The 25,556-nt window shown below is 36.1% G+C and overlaps 1 protein-coding gene across 14 annotated transcripts in view; it reads right to left on the bottom strand.

Annotated features, from left to right (window-relative positions):
• Positions 1-1,247: 1,247 nt before the first annotated feature.
• The window catches only part of PROM1 (prominin 1), a 66,232-nt gene continuing 41,923 nt past the window's right edge, over positions 1,248-25,556 (bottom strand). For 9 of the 14 annotated variants that reach the window (XM_054825015.1, XM_054825017.1, XM_054825010.1 and 6 more), the window contains 21 exons: positions 25,132-25,221; positions 23,606-23,823; positions 23,116-23,190; positions 21,857-21,920; positions 19,906-20,065; positions 17,893-18,045; positions 16,932-17,055; positions 16,407-16,510; positions 15,918-16,002; positions 14,437-14,583; positions 14,087-14,158; positions 11,352-11,444; positions 10,165-10,218; positions 8,612-8,692; positions 8,465-8,533; positions 7,824-7,916; positions 6,189-6,304; positions 5,471-5,494; positions 5,032-5,100; positions 2,929-2,969; positions 1,248-2,709 (listed from right to left, as the gene is read on the bottom strand). In XM_054825015.1, coding sequence (XP_054680990.1) covers positions 2,951-2,969; positions 5,032-5,100; positions 5,471-5,494; positions 6,189-6,304; positions 7,824-7,916; positions 8,465-8,533; positions 8,612-8,692; positions 10,165-10,218; positions 11,352-11,444; positions 14,087-14,158; positions 14,437-14,583; positions 15,918-16,002; positions 16,407-16,510; positions 16,932-17,055; positions 17,893-18,045; positions 19,906-20,065; positions 21,857-21,920; positions 23,116-23,190; positions 23,606-23,823; positions 25,132-25,221 — 1,910 coding nt within the window. In that variant the 3' untranslated portion in view covers positions 1,248-2,709; positions 2,929-2,950. Of the gene's footprint in view, positions 2,710-2,928; positions 2,970-5,031; positions 5,101-5,453; positions 5,495-6,188; positions 6,305-7,823; positions 7,917-8,464; positions 8,534-8,611; positions 8,693-10,164; positions 10,219-11,351; positions 11,445-14,086; positions 14,159-14,436; positions 14,584-15,917; positions 16,003-16,406; positions 16,511-16,931; positions 17,056-17,892; positions 18,046-19,905; positions 20,066-21,856; positions 21,921-23,115; positions 23,191-23,605; positions 23,824-25,131; positions 25,222-25,556 lie in introns of those variants that run through there. The other 5 variants (XM_054825019.1, XM_054825020.1, XM_054825024.1 and 2 more) reach the window with 3 other exon arrangements.

Below are 25,556 nucleotides of genomic sequence, written 5' to 3' on the forward strand. Positions count from 1 at the left end.
AGGGTTTTTTCTTGTTCATAATAAATGAGCTGCAAAAATGCTGTGAAACAAAGGCAAGAGAATGGCCACACATAACGGAATAGAATCCCATTTTGCTTATGTAGCCACTCAATAGGTATCACTAAAGAAAATACCAAGACAAAAACATTCATTCAACACAAACAGTGAAGTAGAACAAAAAAATAAAATTGCAAAAAATGCTTCTCTAATATTTGACAATAGAGTCCCCAGCTGCTGTGGCACCCCAGCTAGGCTGAGGGCTGCCTGCTTGAAGATGGAGCCATCAGGAACAGCTGCTGTGGGACTAAATTCCATTTGACAGAACAACATTGGGGTTTTTTCATCCCCTTTCTAAGGCTGTGTTAATAACATTTTTAGCAGACCTCTCATTTCTAGCTTCTCGCATTTTGTTCCTCCTGACTGTCTCTTTCACAGCACAGTGGCGTGGCTCTCAAGTCTTATGAGAAACATCAATGGTACAAGCCTACTTAAGATTTACAATTCACTCTTGTGTTGTTTTCTGGGGAGTCTTCTCACCTGTCATCCAGCCAGCCAGAAGAATCTTGCTGCTCACCCCACATTTCATTTCAAGGGTTTCAAATCCCTACTTACAAGCACCCAAAGATCTTCTAATATTTGACAAACAAATGTATTGTTTATACTTGGTTATGCACACCAGCAATGATAGTTCCTAGATAAGAAAAGACATTCATCTCTCCTGTTCTAATAATTATTAAAGAGTTCAAAACTACTTAAAAATTACTTTATACCAGTTTCAGATCTCTTGTTCTGAAAGTTTTAGAAGTGTAATCATGAAAACAAATCAGACTACAAGGATAAGGACAAATACCAGAGCTCGGACTCAAGAGCTCTGGTACATTTATGTGTTGCAGTTAGTATGTAACTGCCAAGTGTTTGTCTCACTCCCATCTGACATTTGTGTCCTCTGTCTGCCTGTGCTTCAGAAGAAACAGATGATGGTCTGTTATATCAGTGGAATATAATGTATATAATATATATTATTACATATATTTGTGGAAGTCAGAAGCTCCCCCACCCAGAGTCAATGTTCTTTTAGTCCTTCCTGCTCCAATTCTTGACCTTGCTTAAGCTAAAGTCATCCATAGAAGTATAGCAGAAATTTTTAATCAGGGTAAAAAAATTAAATAATTTTCATAAAATTTTAACTCAGTGCAACTCTTCTGAGACAAGTCTACACAACAAAACAATTGCGAATCAACATCAGGTAGTTAAGCAAGTACTTTTTTATTTAAATGAACTGGGAACATTTTCTCAAATTAAAAATAGAAACTTTTAAAAATCTGCAGTTCTGAACATTACATATACACATATGCTACATACTGTTAATTAGAAATGTTTCTATTTGTGACCTAAAAATGAAAAATTTAAGGTTATTCCAGATTAAAGACTGGTATCACTTTTCAGCATTTCTTTAAAATTACATGAATTATTTACAGGATTTTCCCTACTTCAAGCCAATGAACCTTGTTGGAAACAAAGTTAACAATACTGATATATGAAGAGACACTATTTTAGGTCAATATACCCAATTACTTCACCTGCTGAAATGTTTTAAACTAGTAACAGATACTTTTGGCCTTGTTGATGCAAATTCTGCTGTTAACTAATTCAGCAATGCAACTGTATGCCTAAATTCAAGGCAATAACATCTAATAGTACAAAGGTTATCTCCAATTGCTAAACACATTTGAATTTCAATATTGGAAATCATATTTTGAAATCATTTAGCAAAAATAGTATCACTGCCCCCTGAAAGAGCCACAGCTTAACAGTGATACTGTTAAGGACATTACAGAAGTGAGTGTGAATGAGGAAGAGGGAGACAGAGAATGTAAAGCATTCTAAAATCACCAACTTATGACGTCTCTCATGCTCTTTTTGAGTACTATTAAACTCTAGAAAGCTTAGCTTTTTCGCTATATTACGCATCACGCACACTCCCAACCCTCCCACCCAAAGAGTTTCAAAACAAACTTCTTCAAAAAGTCCCTTTTAAGTCTATACTGCAAAACCCACAAAATATTAAATTAAAACAAGAGGGAGAAAACAAAACTGCAACTGAACTTTTCAGAGACACAAGGAGACACTGTGGATCCCATTACACTTTAAATTTAGTCCAAAGTGGTCATTCAAGAGCACCAAATAGCAACACTGATCATGCTGGTAAATTCATTTGCGAAGAGTATTATACAATATTAAAATCTTAACTAAACACTTAGAAGTTTTAAGAAAAATGTATATACAAAAGTCTCTGTATACAAAATGTATTTTTATGTAAACGTGTATGTACTGTATTTAACACAAATCAACAGTTTAAGATAAGAACTTGACCAATTGTCAGAGGATTGCTAGTCAAAGGCTGTTAATCTAATTAATTTATATACTGCAATGTAAGGTAGAAAGCCCAGTGTAAAAAAAGTAAAAAACCAAAAAAAACCCATTTGAATTCAAGCCTTGAACAGTGGTATTTGAAGAGGCAGTGCCCTGATCGCAAAAATATTCTGTACAGTAGTTTATGGCATAACATTCAATAGAACATTTGGGATTTACAGTACGGGTGACATAAAGCAAGTGGCTCAGGATTTGGAAGATGAATACAAATGCCAATACACTTGGAAGAATAACGATATATTCCCGTAGAAGAATCTTGCGCCTCATTTATATAGCCTAGAAATAATCACAAGAACAATTCAGGAAATGAAGACAGAACTATAATGTAATTTAAGCAGAATGAAGGCATAGGTTTTCATATGAACATCAATATGGTTCAATTTTTTTTTTATTTTTAAGCCTTACAGTACTCATGTTACAGAAAGGAGAGCAGCCTCCTTAAAAATAGTTAAGTAGTAATAGACCTAGAATTGACTTTAAAAGCTTGTTACTTACCCCTGAATGTTTCCAGTATGTGTTACCACTGTTCCACAGAGCTATACAAGAAAAAAAGAACAACCATAACCATCATTTTCTTTCACCCACATGTGGTACAGAAATACTGTGCCTAACTAAGGTGAGACGAGCTCAAGTTGGCACAAACTGTTTTCAAGCTTTTACCCATTTAATCAAGAATTTTTCAAACAAAAGGAAATAGATTCATGGTTTTCTCCACCAATCTTTCTAATTATCTTTGTTTCATGACAGAAAGAAATGCTTGGATTACCGATTCAACACCACTCCTTAACAAAGAATTTACTGACAACTTAATCCAGCCTCCAATTTTGCTCTCACAAAAATGGTGGCTGCTTTTGAGGTTATTTGTGTCTTTGACATGTATATAAAACCACCTGTATGAGGTATCCGTACAAATATAAATATACCTCATATAGATCTCATACTTGCATTTACATATCTTGTATTTCTAAGGAAAGATATTTGCATCTCTTTCAAGCCACATAATCCAGCTGACTTCAAAGCACAAAAACAACCCCTATGGGATTCTTTACACCTGCAAAAGTACAGGTGTACAGAGATCTCTTCAAAGTATCTCCCACAATTTGTAGGAAATAAGAAAAAGCAAGGATAGCATAAAAGCAAGGAGTTTGCTGAAATGAAAAACAAGACTCTATTACTATGGTAATCCCAGACTCAGAAATTCAAAGCATGTATCCCTCATAATTAGCAGTTTTTCAAATTATCTCATTTAGCACATCAGAAGACAACATTGCTTCAAATGGAATCCTTACATTTTATTACGGAAGCCCATTTTGAGTAACTTAAAATTTAGGAAAAGGAAGTCAGGACTGAACTAGTGGGTCTTTGTTTAAAAGATTATTTTACATTAGTAATTTTTAGCTTATTCAGGAACATCGTGTTCAACTATTCATCAATCACTGAAATATCACAGAAAATATGCTATGAACCTCAAGAGTATTAACATTCATATTAGATATTCAAATATCAGAAAGGGATTTCTCAGGCCTGAGCAATTATTAGTTTCCTCTTATGTAAAATATCAAGAGTCCTTAGATATGCCAGTGTAGACTACTTTTGGATTAAACACCTTGTAGGTTAATTTAGGGAGTGCCCTTAAGTTGCAGAACAGATCATGACAATCATGACTATAAATATCACTAAAAACATTGTTATATATAAAATACTTCCTTCAGAAGGAAATGTGGAATCAAGATTTGGTCAGTAAATAATTATCGTAAAATACAGTTCTAATAAATAATAATATACAACTGATGCAGCCATAAAATCTGGCAAGATTTCCAAACTTTGAGCTCTCTTGGTATTTACCCAAAGAATTGCCAGTACTCAACCTATACTTTCAGTCACAAAGTTGCAGGTCAAGGCACAGTGAGCTAAAGATTTCAGACATAAGTTAGATCCTTTCTTAAGGAACTCAAACATTTTGGAAACCCAGATATTGAAGTTGTGGGACATCCTATGTTATCCCTATGGAAACTGAAAGTCTCACAACAAGCTAAGTTTTTATGGCACAAAGTTGTAGACAGAAAAGAACCCAATTCTCCTTTTTTTAAAATGTAACTTGAATTTCTTGTTTTGTGATGTTACACTAGTTCTACCCCTGCAGAAACAGTCATGTTCTCTCCAAGTTTTCTGCATACCCTGGATCACCTGCCTTTTGCAAGGAAAAGCTCCTCTCCTCACCATCTAAAAAATAAAACAACTCAGGAGTAAGAATGCATCCCATCCTATGCCTTTCAACTGCTACCAGAGTATTTTAATATGTTTATTGCTGTAGGGCCACCCACTGCACTAGATAAATCCTCAATTACCTGGATTTTAAGATCAAATTTAGGCAATTGCTTTGATAAGTTGCTGGAAATTACTATAATATCTGCTGCTATGTAAACAATACTTAGAAATATAAACCATACAGCATTTGCTATAGTGAGTAATCATGCAAAAAACCATAAATAGAGAATTAAGTGATTCACTTTAAAACATGCAGAAAATTGGATAGGTGATTAATATAGTAGATTAAGTAAGGACACATGAAGGCATGCAGTTTCAGACTTGGTTTACCTTGTAAAAACAGGATTGTGTATACCATATAAATGCTCTTTATGATAACCATTATTACCATTTTCTGTACTGTAATAAAATAAATACACCAAGAAAGACCATGTTAACTATAAGATGCACTATGTACAGTATGGCTTCTAAGACATGTACACAGACGATGGTATTATATGCAAAGATAAACTGTCTGTACAATAGAATATAACTTTTCCTTTGTAACATTCAGGAGTTATGGCATAATTATAATTTTACATTTTTAATATTTTTATATTCCCCCAAAATTAATTATTTATTTTGCTATTCCTGTTGAGTTGGACACTCTAATATAAAGTCTGGTGAAAGAGAACATGTTACCTCCTTTGAAGTAACAAGTTATATTAAAAATATAAACCCTCCCACTTGAATAAAGTATTTTAAATAAATACCAGCAAAAATGTCTTACGTTTTCATGGGTATACTTTCGACACTAAAAAACACAGAAAAGGAGGAAGGAGTAATTAACTAGACACTAATAAGTGAGGAATTTCAGCTGTACATGCCTGTTTCTGCTCTCCTGACTTGTGAATGTGTAATGAAAAATGACCAGTGTGAAGTCTGAGAAATGCAGTGCACAGGCTAACTGAACAATGAGCAAAACAAAGAGTAGAAAAGACAACAGTAAAAACAAAACTGATGGGAAAATACGTAAGAACAGTTATCATAAAGTAAAATGCCAAGTCCCTGAGACAGAGGAACTGCAATTGAAAAAGGAAAGACTGGTTAGGAATGACTAAGACAGTAAGAAAGCAAATAATTAATTCAAAGAGATTACAAAGCAGGCATAATTCACCGTAACAGGTTACTTAGCAAAGCTAATCACTTGCACATTTGGAAGATATTTATATAAACACTGTATGAGCTCTGAAGACCTCATTCTGATGTAAGTTTCTCAAAGTCAGAGCCGGCGATGTCTGCACAGAGTCATGGCAAGTCAAGGCAACCAAAGCCCACCTGCATGAAGCACTTTGCAGGCACCACCCCAAACCTGCAGCGTTTCACAAGAACATGCAGTTCTAATCTGACAGCGCAGGAAGTTTAAGGATTATAGCGCCTTCATGTGAGACTAAAAAAAACCCATTTCAATCCATTTGCTGTTAGCTTGCTTAGGAGTAGATACTTACTCATCATATACATCCTCTGTATCCATTCTACGATAGTATTTGGAGAGTTTTACAGCAAAAATTATGGCAGGAATTAAAAATATTGAAGAGCCTCCCAAACCAAACCAGAAGGTATTCTGAAACAAAGCAAAAAAGATCACAGAAAAAGATATATCAGAAAAGTACTGAATCCTTGCTTGATATTCTAAGCATTGTTAGAATAGTGGAAGAACACAGTAGAAATTAGAGCCTTGTAGACTGTCTGAGGGTCTTTATACTAGTGTGGAACAGGGCATATTAAGCATTCTCCACCATCAATGTGAACTAAAGTAAGAACACCACCATCTTACAAATGTAAACAAACAGGAGTATGTCCAAACTTGTTCAAAGCTACACAGCCATAGTGCCCTAAGAAGTTATTTCCATGTAGTCAGCCTTGGGCTAGAAAGTAATTCTGTGTCTCAGCATTAATTTATTGGCCACGTTATTTCTTTTTCCTTTCTTGATATTTTAAAGTAGTTGTCTGCCTTGTGGTTCTTGTAAAAAATGTGAGTTTCCAGCACTTTCTCAATGTAATTTTTAACTTGCTAACTGCAGCCTGTTTGTGTAACTAATTTCATTATCATACAGTTGAACTGAGTTATCACCAGATGTTAAAATGATGATTTTTCAAATTTGATTTGTATTGGCTGGAGGCATTTTGACTTATGACTCAGCTAAGTTCTATCATCAGGAAAACCATGGTCCATCTACCACCAGATGGTTAGTGGTTACACAAAGGAGAATAGAAGCTCTGTAACTTATGAGATAATCAATGAGTACAACATGATTCTGTCAGGTTAGGAGATTTCATGGTTAAACATTACCAAGGTGAGAGCGCTTTGGCTTCGATTGATTACGTGCATTTACTGTTGGTATGATTAGGACCTGGCTAAAAGTGCCATAAAGCTAAATGATAGCTAGGGGATGTTTTAGGTGGTTTCCAGGCTTCTTATTCTATTTTTAATACATGCTGTTGCCTTTTCAAGTTCTTTTGCAAGATGAAAAAGCCAATACTATCCTTATATATCGCTACCAGTCATGCTCTAAGTCTCCACTCTACAAGAATGAATCAAGATCTGTCTGCTGCAAGTCAAGTGATAAAAAGTCACTTTACCTCATTGAGGTTTTCTAGATTCTAGGAAAGACACTTGACAAAGTTTTTCCTTAGTATTTCTCACTCACTTCCTGCCCTCGTCCCATCCCCTTAAGTTAGAAATGGTTACACAACTGAAACTTCAGATCTTTAAGCTTTTCCATTTCAAGGTGGTTCAGAATCAAGCAAACTGAAATCACTCTTCCCAGAATTTTTATTCCAAACCAGTAGTACTGTATTTTCTTTGCAATTCAAGTTGGAAGAAGTTTAGTAAGAACAATTAATTTTATAGAATTCTTGCTAATAGAAGCCCAAGTTTAATGGGAACCTAAAAAAAGTCCAGCACTGGTTTGGCTTCAGACTTGCTCCAGATCAGAACATTTTTTCCTTACATAACTTTGGATGTGATACTTTATTATCATACTTCAGAATAGTCTAGCCAGAATAATTAAATGCAGATTTATGTTCAAAGAATTTCCCACTTGATGCCCTAATTTTGAGTAACAGAAAATATTTCTTACCACAGAATCAGTTATATAGCTGCATAAAAAAATATCTACTGCTGTATCTATCACATTGGCAATAGGCTTGCATGCTGCTACCTCCATGGCAATCTGAAAGACAGATTAAAAAGAAACCCACAGTTTCAAGTATCTAACAGAGTAAAATAAGAATCTCAAAACTTGCTTACAGTTACAGTTACTAAATTATCTCTCACCCTGTCCAAATTCAAAATAAACTCCAATGTGATATGCTAGCAACTAACATACACATCTTTAAAACATCAGCTTATTTTCTCAAAGGCTGCAGCTGAAGGAAAAAATAAAACAAGATGCTAATGACATCAATTTGAACTAAGCAAGGCCAGGCTCAGTGCAATGTTAGCGCAAATGGTAGATTTCAGGCTAGCCTTGGAAAAATGATACTATGTTAAATTTGCATTTTATTCCAATCAAAATGCATAATTTCTACTCTACTTCAAACACAACAAAACTATTTATAGAAGACAAGTTTTCCCCTTCATAATAAGTACAAATAGCTTACAAACTGAAACTATAAAATATATTATCAGTGTAACATTTTTTTATTAATCATTATTATTTAGCATTTTTATGGTTTTTTTTAACATGCAGCTTCTTTCAAGAAAGTAAATGCACCTTACCGACTCCTTGACCCACTCAATGTATTGCTCAAAGTAGCCAACTATGGTATCCATGTACTTTTTTGTCTCCTAGGAACAGACAAAAGTAAGTGAACCTTTATCTCCAGGACATGATAAATTAACGTACTTTAATCAACTAAATCTTACCTGGACAATAACTAGAGAAGCGTTGTTATTTATGAGAAGCTGGGCAGCATTAACAGCGCTAATGACATTTTTCACCTTAACCTGGAGAGGAAGAGACTGCATTTAATATAAATAAATCCCTTTCAGGCTGATACAATGGTTCTGCAGCCATTGTCAGTAACTTATTCTCTTGATGAACCAGCATCACTGTCCTATCACACCTTAAAAATACGCAATTCCAGACAGAACACGAGCCTGCCTAAGGATTCATGATTATCTGACAAAATTCTCTCACTACTGAAAAAAGGAAGGTATCAGTGGTTACGAACAGTATCTTTTCCTGGAACTTAGGTAAGTAATTTATATACTAGATCAGCTTTCTCTTCCACTCTCTTTCCTTAAGCGTAGAGACACTTTTGTCAATGTATGTATATACACTACAGACACAAAGTGCACAGGAAGATAACAGTGGGAGATATACTATCACAACTCTTGATTACCAGGTACAGTATGGCTGCTAATCAATATCCAAAAGGATTGAGACACTTCTTCAGACTATGTACAACTCCTAAGTTCTCTCAAAGAACACACACAAGGGATAATGTACATATAACCTGAAACTGCACAGATGTATCTTCAATATACTTAAGGGTCAAACATAATCCTTTTCTCATTAACACCTTATTTCATGGCTTCTTACCAGAAGCCATGAATATCCAGGTTCTAACCACAGATTCTAAAAGAAATCTAGCTGGTCTGCTGCTGTGGATGGGTGAAAACCTTTACGGGAAGAGGAGGGAGGTATGGCCCATCAAGCTGTTGTGACTGTGACACAAGTGTTAGCAAGTGTGGCTGGAATCTTGCTACTAGAGCCAAGCAGGCTTGGCGGTGACAGAAAGCTTTGCCACCAGAAAAGTAACCATCCCGTTGCTTTTTCTCCTGCGTCCGGCAGAGCACGAAGGCAGCTGGTCTCACTGCGGTACAGGCACCAGCTGCTACATCAAGGGGAAATGTGGGCTGCCCTAAGGAAGCTGCGGTACAGATCCAGCTTCCCACAGTGGGGGCTGGTGCTGCAGGAGCAGGAAGGTAATGAGTACAATGCTAATGAAACAGGCCCCTGGGGGAGCTGGACATTGGACAAGAGGTGGTTAAGGATGTGAATCACAAAGCTCTGTTCTGTTGTATTTTTGCATTTTGTTTCTTGATTGTGCCCCCCAAGTTTTGCATTCAATGATTCTAGAAAAAACAACTACTTTTTTAGGAACATGAATAACACAATGTAGGGAACTGCACTGAAGTCTATTTTATGATGTGACAATTAGGTTTACAATTCATACTTCCAAAAACATTCTTCCCCGCCCACCCCCCCCAATAAAGAAGGGAAAGTTAAGGTAGAAAAAGCTGTGCAGAAGAGATATCTAAATCGCTGTTACTACCTCAGTGCACTACACTCTCTTCCAATAACAGAACAGTTAGAAATAGAAAAAGCTGTACTGAAAATATATGCCCTGCATATGTGGCGGATGGATTTAAAACACATAAAAATGTTCCTGTTGCCAGAAAGAAAAGCTTACCATAAGTTCAGATGATGTCCTCTTCAGTAACCTAATGCTATGATTTAAAGTGCTCTGTTAGAAAGGGGGGGGGGGGAAGGGGGAAGAAAAAGATTCAAGTCATTACTACAGGTAAGAGCCCACTTGTTTAACACTACATGCATGCTTTGATCTTCTATAGATTATTTTGGTTTTAATACAACATATCACATTATATATAGTAACAACAATTTTATTAAAACTAACATACTGTTATTTTAATTGTTGAATTAGTATTTCACTGACAGCACTAAGTAGTTATGAATTGTGTCCTGGAAAACTTCAGATTTAACTAAAGTTAGTAGCAATAAACAGAGTAAGATTTATTTAGAAGGGCAGAGAGAACAGTTAAAATTAGAACGAAGTGTTCAGAGAATTCTATAATTGTGCAATTTCAGAAGGGAAAAAGCACTTACCCTAGCTTTAACGTATTTCTTGACAGTCAGTTTTGTAAAAGGAAAAAGGGATGAGAATAATTAGGAGTTAATTAGGAAAGAACAGCATAGAATCAGAAGCGAAACAGAAGACCTAATACTTTTATAAAAGAGGGTTTTGATAGGGGCAGAAATATTGTATCTGATGTTAGGATAAACTAAAAGCTTCCACATTATGCAGAGGAAAAAGCAACACCTAGCATGTATGAGATTCACAGCTTGATACTATAAAAATCAGTGCCTGGCAAAATCAGGCAGAAGAAGCCCTTTCACATCTTTTATAGCATCAATAAAAAAGATTTTTCTTTCGCTTTAAATACTACTGTCAGGAGTTTCCAACTCCAGTACTGTTAGGAGGTTGCTAACTCCAAGAAATAAAGTGTGAAAGTAATAACTGCTTTTATTACTGAGGACAAATGGGAAGCAAAAAAGATGAGTGATTTAGGGTTAGAATTTTGTAAAGTTCTCCCGTTTCCTCTTTTATTCATACATGATAACAAATAGATACAGAAAAAAAAGTGGGGAAGAAAAAGGTCATGATTTTAGACAGTACTATAAAGTAGTAGCATTATAAGTAAGAAAAGTATTTATTAAACACATACTTTAATCAGATTACTCTTCAGTGACATAATGCAAATGCAATCTGTGCTTATATAATAGCAAAAGTCCAGGTTTCTAAACTGTATTTGAGATATAGAGATTTGTATTTTCTACAAATATGTTTTAATATTTTACCATAGCTTGCTCTAGTGGAACGACTTGCTGGTTATGAATCATTCGAATGTTGTTCGCGTGTCCTTTTAAGGCATTTTCCAGTGCTCCTTTTGGCTGCAAAAAATGCAATTATGTAGTATTGTTCAGTAGTCTCAAAGCTTTCCAACAGAGCAAAAAAACAATGAAAGTTGCACATTACACTCATCTGCTGCAGAACAGCTGATGCTAACAATAGGACATGGCAAACTGAATTCCTCAACACAAAGGGGGGAAAAAAATCACCATATTATTTCAAACCTCAGCAACCAAAACAGATATATTATGCTGCTTTTCTGGCTATAACATTATCAGCACAGGTTTAACTGAAGAGAATTTTCACACAGTGCACTACGTCATTTTAAATACAGAAGAGCAAGCACATCCCCCCCTCACTTGCCACAAGCCAGATTTCATCGCAAGAACCCTGCAGCACAGTGCCCCAGCTGGGACCAGCGTTTCCAAGTCACCGGTATTTGATTTTGGTTTGGGCATTGTGGACATCACCCTGAGGCACTCTCTGCTTTCTGAGGGGCACAGAAGCTTAAATATTTTCAGCCAGTAACTTGGAAAGGCATCTATGAAAAGTATTTTTCATTTTTGCAGCTCCCAACTTTCAGTCAGAAAATAGATGAGCTTGTGCCCTGATTTTCAAGTCTGGATGCCTGTCTAGAGCTCACACTTGTTGTGAAATACTGTCTGAGAGCAAAATCAAATTGTAAATACATTTCTTTTCCATTTCCTTTTGGTGGCAAAATGACTTGGCTCCCTGCATACACACTGGATACACACTGCTAGCTTCATTTTGGCAGTGTAATAATGGCAGAGCTCAATGCTCAGAGATGTGTTTGCTTCAGGTGAAGTATTCACCTAAGCAGTCAGCTGTGGTCACTGAGTAGCTTCAGGATGTTTCCCCTCTGCTGTACTGACAAGCCAAATCCACCTAACAACACCTGGGGATGGATTGCTCCCTCCTCCATACCCTGACCCCTTGGTTTGATGCAAGTTTTATTCTGTTTGCTCATTCCAGTGTAAAAACATATGTTCAATTTTGTGTAAGGTGCCAGAAAATGCAATCTATACTCCCAATGTTAATTAATTCCAGAAATTTTTAGTTTACTTTTTGATTGATTGTTCTCGTAAACTTGAAGAGCTATCACTAATAACAAAGTGGGATTATAAAATATCCTTGGAAACTAGTATCAATTTTGAAACAATCTAACTTCTGTAATACGTCATATTGTTGTGGGGTTTTTTGGTTTTCTTTTTTTCTTTTCAGACATTTCACAGGTTACACTAAGTAGCATCACAAGGAAGAAATAAAAATGTACACTGTGACAGCGAATACATTTAATATTGCATTTTTCTTTGTTGTTTACATGAAGAAATTACTCTGCTTCATCTATTCTCAATTCCAATGCTTCCTTTAGATTCTAATTTACCAGTACAATATAGTTTTCCTTTATGGAGGTATGTAGAATATACTTTTAGAGAGACATCTCAGAGGCAATTCTATGTAAGACATAACATGTTTGAAGAACCTCAGCTTTCACTCAGAAAATAGCCCCAAAACAACAGCAAAAATTCCCCACCTGTATAACCTTCAAAATGGCACAATAAAAACTGAAAATGGAAATGAAATGTGGACAAAGCTACTGGCATCTCTCCAAGTTAGCAGACGACCTACATGAGTAAACAGGCAATGTGCGGCTCACTCACGGTGCCTGGAGAGGATGCTAACTATAGTACAAAAAACCACGAGTAGCCTAACCTTGACATGAGTGCACCTGTGGCAGGAAAAAAACCACAACAGATGCGATCAAATTATGGAAAAAGCTGGAGTAAACACACCAGGACCCTTTACTGGTGCCCTCCTCTCCCTGGATATCTGATAAATTCCAAACAGTGTCTCACTCTGCTGTCTGCATCCCTTAGTGATCCAAGCGATTGTAGTATGTGTGCAGCATAACTCTTTCTCCTGCATCGCAATGCCGGAATCTGCCTTGGGCCAGCTTCCAATCTAGTGTCCAATCTACGACTGTCATCTTGAAAAATAAATATAAAGCAACCTTGACACGCATACAAATGTATCAACTGAATATTCACTACCTGTTAACACAGCCGTGTCATTCTGCAGATTCATTTGCGGGCAATGTAGCTATACCCTCTGGCCACTGGCCATGTGTCTGCATTTAGAAAGCCCTTCAGAGCAGACAGGATCTCTTTTGTGCGTTCTCCCTCCACAATGAAGCCCCAGTTCTCACTAGAGCCATTATGGCCTGCCACAGTATTAATTTTATTGCTAATTGCAAAATCTTCTGCTCACTAACTGAAAGAAAATTAATTCAAATAATCTTTCCATCATGATTTAACCAATTTTTTCTTCCAACTGGAACCCTAAAATGTAGACAGCATAACAGGAAATACTTGGAGTGCTCCCCTCATTTCTTAAGCAAACAGTGGAATTTAAGAAATTACACTTCCAAAACAAAAATTGTACAACAGTTAGCATATAAAAAAATCAATAATTAGCAAAATTTAAAATACAGCTCATATGCAACATTGTTCTTGAAAGTTTCTCCTTATGTGACAATGCATCATGTATGTAAGCGTCTGAAGTACAAGAATTCTCCCACAGGAAGTCTAAATACATGACCATACATTTATACTTATATAAACGATACATTTTATGTACTATTGTATTAGTGAATTAAACTTACCAGTTGGTCTGCTCTTGCTTCTAAGTCATTAGCAAATGACAGAAGATCAACCTTGGTAACACTTTTATTGATCTGAAACAAGATGTTGAACAGTAGAAAAAGAAAAAGAGTATGTTGTTACTGCATATACAGACCATTTGCAATTAACTACACCACCTACTTTGTCTACCCTTTATTTCTTTAAATGTTTATTTACCTTAACCTTTGAAGTGATTTTGCTCTGAGTTTTGTAATTCTTCAAAACATGCCCTTTCACACAAAAGCAGATTTTTCTCCATTTGCCCATTGTTAAAGAAACATTTCATTTTATGCTTTGTCCCAGTTGTCTCTCTAGTTTACTACAGTCTTACCTCTGTCAAATATGCTGCAAAGTTTATCCCTTCTATTCCTGAAGAGCTGAAATTTAGAAGATTCTCCTTCCCAATTTCATCCAGCAGAATGATTTTGCTGAGGTTTATCTGAATATGTTCAATCTTAAGTGCTACATCTTCTGTATACTGAGAGGGAAAAAAAATAAAGCACAGAAGTAGTTTGCACTCAGTGCATATTCCTCTATAGCTCCCCCCTGCAAAGCATCTTGCTTTTGCTGACTCATCACTTCCATGAAGAAGCACACATTGATTTTTGCTTACATCAGTTTAATTCAATTAACTTTGACAGAATCCACAGGTAGTGTTCTTCCCTTCCCTGCAGTATCCACACAGACTAGCCATGCCATGCTCTAACCTACCCACGCATCTTTCATACCAATTAATTACTTGCCTTCCAATACGTTTTTAGAAGGCTTCTCTGAATAGATGTTAGTCCCTCAGAAGAGACTGAGATAAAGCAGAATTCTCTTTCCTCTCCAGGAAGCATTGTCCTTAAAATTTTTAAGTTCTACCCCAGCCCTAATCAAGGAAACCTAGAGAATTCAGTACCTCAGCAGCGGCCAGGACAGACACTGTCTGCTGTATTGGCTGCAGGGCTGGATGACACTCCTTTAACATATGTTTAGTGGTGACTAAAGATGACTTGCTTATTGTTACCTGAAGTCTTTCTGCACTGCACTCAAATCTAACACGTTACCTGCCCTGCACAGGCCACAGAGCAATAGATGAGGAATCTAGAGACCTGACTTCCTTCCCAGCCTCCACCATTAGTCTGCTGCGGAAACTCAAAATTATTTTCCCTCTCAGTGAATCTTCCCTGTTCATTTTAATTGTACACTACTTGGGGCAGGGACTGTATTTATTAAGTGTGGGTACAGTGCCTGGCAGAACAGAACAGGAATCCCCTAGGGGTTGCTGTAATGAAGACCAGTATTATAGGCAACCCCAAAATTATTAGTGTCACGTAATGACAGTGCAGTCATGTATTATTACAGCTTAACTAAAAAGATTTGATTTTATCCCAACGCCTTCCCACTGCAATTAGAACCGTTCTTAGGAGCACAGCGTATCATATCCCAGATCAACATAAGTCTGACAGGAATCAGAAGAGAACACACTAAGAAAGGCAAGACTCTCATTAAACACCATAAGCAGCCTTTGCAAGATGCTAGGCTCAAACCCTCTATGCAAGTTTCAAAATTATAAACATTATCAGCACCCATATAAAAAGCACATTAGAAAACCTTTCATGGCCCACTGAAACTGGTAAAGAACATCTTGTTTGTAAATAGATTTCTTTCTTTCAAATTAGCTTGGACAGTTCTTGCCTCCTTGCAGGATGTATTGTATATAAAACCCAAAATGCCCTATAACTCAGGCATGCTATACTGTGCTTAAGAGCAAACACCTCTCTGACCTTCAAAAATAATCATGCACTCACTCATACTTTCTTTACTTACCATACTAATATTTAGAAATTCATTGATATTGAACAGGTGTTCTAGGTGAAGTGAAGTATAAATTCCTTTGTTTTCCTTGCAATCACTATAAAAATAAAAATACATACATCAGCCTAAAAAACACCTTGAGGACCAAGTGTTAAGAGAATGATTTCATATTCTAAGAAAATCAGCCCTTAAAAAAAAGTTTTGCATATATTTCTTGAAGCTCCGTCTATAAGAAAGCAAGTAATTAACAATTTCTGCTGGTCTCAAAGATGCAAAATACTTCAAAGAGCTCAACTAGTATCGTTATACAATATTACGCTAAGACTACCTCTAATAACTCATATACAGGAGAAAATTGTTTTTGCTAGTGATTCACTACTAGAAAATCAGAATGTTTTCTGGAATGGGTGATTTTTACATGTGCTTGAAATATGAAGCATGGAAAAGAACACAAAAACAATATGTATAAATTGAATTAAATCTTGACCATAACTTTAATACCTGTACACTTTTTCAAATGTCAAGTTAATATTTGGATTTTTAAACAGGATGCCGGAGAGATAGTTTTTCCAGTGTTGATTTAGTAAGTAGGGAGTATCCAAAACCTAGAAGAAAAAAATTAATCTTAGTATAATTCAGAGTTTTTAAATGCATGAATTTATTCATATGTAATCTTTTGACATATACCCACATCTAAGCTTATCACCCACTAATGGAAACACAAGCAAACCAGCTAATTCAATCTCTCTGGCACAGAAACTGAATATTAAAACTCCATGTCACCAAGAAACACTGAATCACAGAAAAATTTATCTCCAAAGGAAGACAGGCATGCAGTATTTACACTGCAAAGCAAATTAAACCAGGAAAGGATGAATGTCTGTATTCGGTGTGTAAGAGGAAAGTAAAACCAGAACCAAACTCACTTGAAGTGTCCCATAAAAAACAATATACCATACATAACTGACAAGACCATTGGGACTCATGGGGATTTTATTCATTGTTTAATAACTTGAATAACTTCACCTTGAATAAAGTTCTATCTTCAAAGGGCTCACAGACCAGTTTTTCTACATTTCCACCTGTGATAAAGGTGAGTACCACTACAATCATCAGCACCCACGAGAAAAGAAAACTGAATCCAACACCACTGAAAAAGAAATAAGTTGAGTAAGTTTTTGCTTTTTAAGAACAAAGTATATATGCTTGGGGCAACAGTGAAGGCAACAGTCAGCAGCTATCAGAGAGATATGAAAACTGGCAAATGGTTGAAATACTTCTGTTTTCCAAATACGTTCTTGCCCTCTGAAACATCTCACATGTTTCAGCCCTGTAAAGTCTTCAGCTAAGGGGCATCTAAAATGCTCATATTTGCATTGGGTACGCAAACTCTTTGAAGAGTTCAGTTTCAGAGCCACGAAAGCATACAATTTCCTTTTTTAAATTCAACTCTGTAGTCTTATGCTCTCAAAAGAGTTTTAGACAGATTTCAGACGCAATCTTCTCTTGCACCCAGCAGAAATGACATTAAACCTCTACTGGGAAATTCCAAGAGCAAACCCAAACCTCCTAAAGCACTCTGAGAAAGTCAAGTGTTTCTTGTCTCCTCTCATGGCTTCATTTTCTTTCAAGCAAATGCTCATGTGTACTAAAAAGCTATGAATTCCCTTTGTATTTTCACCTATCTGTTCCCAGTTTTTGCAATTTCCAAATGGGCTTACATAGAAGTTCATTAGCTACAGCACTTGCCTTAAAACAGTAGATTCAGAGGTTTTATTCTTTAGCTATGTTCCTCAATGAAAGAGCAATCCAAAATCCCCAAGTCCCTCAGTGGAAGTACACAAGATTGATATTTATTTTTGTTCTATTTTTTTCAGCACATATACATAGGTAACAAAACAAATTCTTTTCATACATATGTCCTTCAAAACCAATAAAAACAACCTTCTACAGGTCCCTTTATTTTTCACCAATAAGTGAAACTTACGCCATAAGAAAGTTTCCTCCGGTGTTGGAGATGCAGCCTCTGGTTGTTGGAGAAGCATGTTTATCATAACCACAGGTGCCACATAGCAATCCAAGATAGTAAAAAACCAGAATCAGGACCACCATGCAGCACAAAATGAGACAACCCAGCCACCTAAGGAAAAAAACCCAAAGTGCTTGGTTATTAGCATGCAAAGAACACACTGAAGACCTACAGAATACATCAGGCAATACTATATTCCTAACTGGCCCACTCGTGGTTCTGTTTGAGCAACAAATGTTAGCAATGGAAAAAGTGTTTTTTCTACACTAGCATATATTCTAAGATTTTGGGCCAGAACATAACCACTGTTGGGATTATAGACAGCTGCTACTGAAGGGTTGCAGAACAAACATCACAGGAACGAGGTGTTCCCAACCCCAGTTACTGCCCGTGGACTGTACTGAAGTGTCAAAGTGCTCTAAGTGGAGCAAGCAATGACTCAGAGGAGGCAGATGCTCAAACAGTAATTTATTCAAGAAGCAACGAAGAAATTTATGAATGTAGACTGGCCATGGGCCATGAAGTGCAAAGGCTGTAAAAGGCTTTACTACTTTTTGCACACAGCGTGTTAGGCTTGCAATTGTAAATAACTTTATTTAAGGCTATTAAAACGTAGGATTCACGTGTCTGTGCAGGAATGCTTTCAACGTGTGGAGCAGTTAATGGAACTTGATCAGGAGGAAGATCTTGAATAGTAACTGAACTTTCATTTTTATTAATTAAATCACATAACAGTTCTATCTGCACACATATTTGGAGCACATCCACTTATTCACACATTTTATATATCATTCTAGCCTTTCACCCTCTCCCAATTCCTTCTGCTCTTCCTTTTCCCTTTCATCATCACTTCTCTCAGCTTGTAGTTCTTAAGTTCCCTTTTCTCATCCCTGTACCTTTGTAGAGAGAAAGCAAGAACCAGAAAAATTAGAAAAAGGAATATTGTAATGAATACGCACAGCCAATACTTGACATACTACTAGTTTAGGTTTGACAAGAACAGGTATTTAAGTACTACAAATACAGGAGTACCAGTGGTATACTGTAGCAGAATGAAGCAATATATTTATTTGATTAAATGCAATCTGAGCTTCAAAGAAAATATTGATAAATTTGTCAAATTCAGGCTCACCACAAAACCTGCCAGATAAGGAGTGGGCTAAAGGCAAGGTTGTAAGGTTCTTCGAATTCAGTCTTCTGTTCACTTTTATTTAAAATTGCACTAAAGCTATTAGCACACTTATTCTGTAGTAGTAAAACTGATTATGACACAAAGAAGCAACTATTGATTATAGGATCAACTGAAGTGTCAAAATGTAGGGAGAACTAGATGAGCTTGAGGACTGAAAAGACTAAATCTGGACAAAGTTAAATGGTATGAAATTAAAAGTTTTATGCTTCAAAACAGGAGATTATTACTCAATTATAGGAGTCACACAAGTCTCAAATAGGAAGAATATTTTTTTCTCAAGGTACAATCAACCCATGCATCCACAAGGACAAGTACTACACCAGTAGGAACAAATATGGGCGCGCAAAGATTTACAAGGTGTGAAGCAGAATCTCTGCTACTCCTCCATGGTAGAAAGGGTGCAAAGGGATTGGCTTCAAGGCCTCTCCGGTCCTTACCTGCAACTCAACAAAAATAAGCCATCACCCTTGCATTGTGAAACAATACATTCCTTTATGCGTTACATCTTTGACATCTATCTATGTCTATCCTTCCTGAAAAAGACCTTAAGGGCTACAGAGCAGAAACTACCTCTTGCTCTGTAGTGGGACAGCACCCAGCTGTTGATTAGCTGCAGTTTCGGCTTTTACCAAAATGTCAGTAAAATACCAACTGCCTTATAGCATCTTTGTTCCACTGTGTTCATCATTAATAGTTTAATTGCCTTTACAGAACATTAAAATATTACAGAGTATTAACAACAGGTAGCATTTCACTCCTGCCTTATTTCCAGTACATACCTGTAGAAATCGTACTGCTCAACTATTGGAAAATAATCTTGAACATAAGCTTCACTCTGTGTAAGATAGATCGTCAAATCTGCTAAAATCTTCTGAACAGGGAGTGTTTTTGTGAAGGTAGTGATATTTGAACCAATGGATTCCAGCACATTTTTGATATCTAAAAAAATAAACATATTGCACAGTTACAGATTCACAGAAGAAATTTACATTCCATGTACGCATTATAAAATGCTATTAAACCATTTGCCACATGTAACAAGCAAGCCATGAAGACAAATGTGAGGAAGAGACAAGCAGGCAACAAAACCACTGAGCTTCAGAGTAACACAACAGCATTTAAAACACACACTTTATTTTTAGCATTCAGTTTAATGATGAAAGATGTGTATGTCAAGCCAGAGTTCTCTCTTTCCTTTTGTTATACTGAACACATGACTTTTTATCTAACTAGTTTAAATCTTGCTCTTCATGCAATATTGCAAATGGTAACACTGAGCAAGACAATTAACCACTAAGTTTAAGAAGGTGAAAATCTATTTAAACTCCATCCCTTGGGAATACAACACTGTGAAAGAAATTAGACTGCCTATATTGAGAATCTATACTAGTTATTTTCAATCTTATTAAAAAAGATTACTTAAATTCGTTCCAATTAGTTAGCAACACTTGAGATAATGACCAATTAAGCTTTTTTTTCCCCTCAAGTTATGAACGAACATGCTACCCTATACTTAAAGTTTAGATACACAAAGACATGATTAATTCACTTATAATACATACTGTCTATTTGTAAAATCCAGTTCCTGTTTACCCTTCCCCTTCTTTCAACTTGGAACATACTTGAAACAGCAGGATGGATAGCCGTAGGTTGCTATTTGGTAGTAGGCAACACCTTCCTCTCTTTCAAACAACTGGACAAGTTTTTGGCTGTTTGTTTTGATGTTTACTCTTCTAAATTCAACCAGGTACCAAAACACTCTTCTTTTAAAAGTTAACAAATAAATGCATTTCTTTTCTAGTAAACCTATTTTTATTTGCTTTGTAACTCAAACTCAGTTTTTATAAAAACAAAACCCTAACGATTTATGAATAGATAAATTAAGATGACTTGTCTGTGTTTATGCATATCAGCAGACACCAAAAATGAGTAAGTCTGTACTAAATTTCCTAATAAAAAGCATAACATCAGTTTTAGAAAACTGGCTCATTTTAGGCAAGTTCACACAGTATGCTATGTTTCTATACATACTGTGTTTCATTTTGCCCAGGAGGAAAAAAACAAAAACAACCACCCAACAACAAAACCCACAAACTTACAAGGAACAGCTGTTTATATATGCAGAACAGGTCCACAATGCAAGAACAAAAATTAAAACAGATTAGTACACATACACTATACCTACATTTTATTCAAATGTCAAGTGTCCAGGTACTGTCAAAGAGTAGCAGTGTAAAGCCCGAGTAACGAAACAATTAAAATGGATATTTAAATTATCCTTAAGGCATATTTTTACCTCCCCTTTGCCATCCACTGTATTTTAATACAGCAGCAGGACAGTTCAGGTTTTTTTTAACGTCACACTCCTAAATACATCGTAGACACATCAGTCAAGGAAAATTAGTTTTTCACCCAAATAAAGACAAAGCATCAGAGTGCAGTTGGGATTCTAAGAGTTCTCATTACTTGAGTAGTAAAAACCCTAACAAATAAAACTCCTTCATAAAATATTGTGTGGTCTATTTTTAAATTTAATTTTGGGTCTTAAGACATAGTTGCTTTCTATGTTTTTTTGTAACACAAAATTTAAAAAAAAGTTACGTTTTCCATTTCTATTTTTAATGATCTTTAGCCCAGAAAATACATCAATAAAAGAAAACAAAAACATCAGTAAGTGATGTAAAGACATCAACGTTAAACAATCAAAGTGAAAAGATAGTTTGCCCTCACCTGATAAAATGTTCTTAGTTTGATTCACCACTAAGTCTGGAGTATCGTTAAATGCTGCATAACCCTAAGAACAAAAGTTGGAAAAATTATAGTAAGTCTCTCATTGCCAAATTACTTGCATTTTTTTTTCCCTTTTATACAAGGGGTAAAAGTATACACATGCTAAAATGTATGCGGTAATATTATGGAATACACATTTTTATCACTGCACATTAGAAAAGGTCAAAGCAAAATAGGAACTCAAGTATATTTCAGATTCAGTTTGTTCTCCAAGATAGTCCTTGAAAAGAATAATATAAATTTAAACATACAGGCAGTCACAATCATCTCAAACAATACTTTATGGTACCGTTGCCTGTCAAATCTCTTATATAAAACTGAGAATGTATATGTGAAGACTCACTAAGTGAAAAGAGTCACTGCATCAAACACCTCCTCTTAGCAAGTCTATGCCTTCTTAACATGAAATGCATGTTACGAACAATGAAACCCAACTGCCTCTGAAGACATTGCAATGCTTTCTTCAGTGAGAAGGGGAAAGAAAGGGTCTAAACCATGGGGACCAAGCTCAGTAGCTCATCTGGACAGAAAGGAGAAGCCACTGCAGGGGACGCTTCAAGTCTTACTTCCCACAGGCCTGATCACTTCAGAAGCAGGCAGGGGGTCTAAGCTCCCTAGACACAGTCTTTGGTTTCATAAAGTGTCTGCTATTCCTAGCAAACATTTTCAGATTGCTAGATTTTTAAACTGCTCAAACTAAGCCATTTTTTTCTAGGTGAAAATCATGGTGTTTTGTGGATAGTCTTGCAAAAACACTAATAGTAATTACATTAGGTCCATCGCACCAGATTTAATATCAAATATGCAGGTAAAAAATTTGAAAGATATATTTCAATAGCTGGAATACAATGCAACTAATTAGGAGAGCATGGATTTTTTTTTCTTTAGTTTGAACCAAAAAATACAGAGCAAGCTAGTAGATCCATGTTTCTGCTGTTTTGTTTTTTAAGGATTGTTCTTTCAAGCAGACAATTAGCAATGTATTTTTGATCTGTGGTATCTGGGGGATATGAAGTACATGCATACTTTCAGATAATAAATCTTGGTCTAACAATGGAGTACTAAGGAGAGATATCCACCATGAGGCAGGATGAGGCAGAAACAAGAGAATTCTGCTTGAGAAAGCCAAGACAAAACAAGCGATATGCAAGTATCCCAGCTTATTAATTAACAGTTTACAAGCCTGTCAAGAAACATACCTTTTGAACCAGACTAGATAGGTCTGTTTTAAGGACATCATTGACCTTCGCAAGCTGTGAGCTCACTCCTGGCAACTAGGAAGCAAAAAGCATTCTTGAGTCACATCAAAGTAGTAGTCTTGCTAATTTACTAAATATTTCAAAGGTAGGAGAGAGGGTAAAGAAACTAGAAAAATCATTTGTAGTAGAATCTTTCTAGCACACTCCTGAAACCTTTACTGTACAAAAGCAAAGCTTAACCTCAGCATTTTTGGGAGGGCAGATTATTTCACTGCCCAGAGCAGTACTCTTAACATAGCTGCTTGACACACATTTTATCCTCTTCTACACAGAAAATGAAAACAGTGACTGGAATTACCCAGAAACACAGAATAAGGGAAGGTCACTTATCTCACAAGTGACAGCACACACTGAGCCATTAAGTTGCAGAGATACTACTGGGCTTATTCAAGGCAATCACACTGTAAGAGTCTGAAAAATATTCTCTTACCCCACTAAAATTGGCATTGATGTTCAGTTGATTTAATGAATTCCTGATGATATTGCAAGTTGAGGCAGCCTGAGCCGCAGAGCATGCAGAATCATTGAGGGTGTTGCTTAGGTGCATTTTAACATCTGTCAAGTTTGCATGAAGCCTCTCTGTTCCCTCCTGCAAAACCTCTACAGACACACTCACATTTTCCAGTGCTTCCTTTGTTTCTCTGATGGCTGCAAAGATGTGAAGTTTTTTTAAAAAAAAAACTTTAGTTAGAAACCAATCTACAGATAGAAAGACAAAGTGCACATGCGTAAATGCTATGATATTCTCAACAATATTGATTGAAATAACCCTGCCTCCCTCCCAGAAAAACACAGAATATATATTTATTGCACGTAAAAATACTTCATTTCCATTTTCCTACAAACAAACAAATGTGCTCAGGCTACTTTTATTGAGATTCTATCTACTTCCTAGATAACTCTTCTCTACCCTTTCCCTACCTCTCCTTACTCAGTGGTTTCAGTACAGAACTTTAACACTTGGTCATTAAAAATTAAAAGAAAGCCCATATCCACAAAACAGTATATTCAGTATTTTTGTTTATAATCCAACTCACAAATTATGTAGCTGCAAGATGAAAGGGAAAGAGATCATGTTGCATCAGCCAAGCATTAATGAGTGTTTAACAGTGTCTGGCTCTAGATTTCATCCCAATCACACCAAACAAACAAACAAAAATCCCCACTGAACAGGTGTTTAGTAGACAAAGAAACCACACAGATACAACTAAAAATACACAAGTTACCAAAATAAAGTGCACTTCACAAAACACAAGGTTTTATCATGTTTTTTACCTTTGATAGCCCTTTCCACTTTGACTTCAAGACAAATAAGAGAAATAAAGCAAAAAAGGAGAATGATGACGAGTGAATGAGAAAGAATTCATGGGTAAAAAAATCAAAGTGACTCAAGCTCACAGATGCCTTTCCCTTTGCTCTATAAAGCGTACCTGATTTCTGAAAAAAGCCTTAAATAGAAAAAGTAATAAAGGAATATTTTCTTTAGAGGGAGACAGAACTAAGCATGAGCAATGCTAAACTCTAAGACACAATGAAGCAATGATGGTTAACACTCTCATAATAGGCTTGGCGGTGTACAGGACGAGGCCATTGTCCATTCATTCCCTGACCTGTAGAAGACTAACCTGCAAAGACCTGTGGCCAGCTCTTAAAGCACAGTTTTCCTAGTCTCCCTTATATTCAATGGAAAAGTAAAACAATCTGGAGCAGGGAATTCTGATTTCATCTCTCTTCAACGACTGCTGAAACTTGGTATCAACAATAAAAACTAAATCAAGATTTATGTGCTAAACAGATTTATAAACCTTAAAATATCTGAAATCCTCAGTTTGAAAGAAACATCAAGGCATGTAGAAAAATGGTAAGTTGAATCATGGTACTGCATAAAGCCGTCCCACACTGTGCCTGTCTTACCACGGCAACAGAACATTAATACAACAAGATGTACATCTTTACCTCCTGCCATTGTCAGAGCTGCATCAAGTGCAGGACGTACTTCTTTTCCCAGTTGTTCTTGAACTCTACTTCCAAGCAAAGGTCCAACATCTGTAGTATGAAGAGACAAAAAAACCACTACACACTAGTTCAATTTAAACTACCTCTTAGCATAGGTGCTGTCAGACTCTTACTTAACAAAGTATACATATATCATAAAACCAAATTAATGATTAAAATTTCTCTAAGGCCTGACAGTCAGAACTTAGTGACAGAAGATAACGCACAAACACAGTCCTCCTTTAGCTAGCTATAGGCCTATAAATGAAAGCAGTAAATCAAAATATGGTGGAGAATATTCACTAGCACTTGCCTGTATAGGTAAAAAACACATAACATTTCAACAAAGTCCAAAATATGTATTTCATTGCATTTACTACTTTTAT

The sequence above is a fragment of the Grus americana genome, chromosome 4, assembly GCF_028858705.1.
Source record: "Grus americana isolate bGruAme1 chromosome 4, bGruAme1.mat, whole genome shotgun sequence".
In the NCBI taxonomy this organism is placed as follows: Eukaryota; Metazoa; Chordata; class Aves; order Gruiformes; family Gruidae; genus Grus; species Grus americana.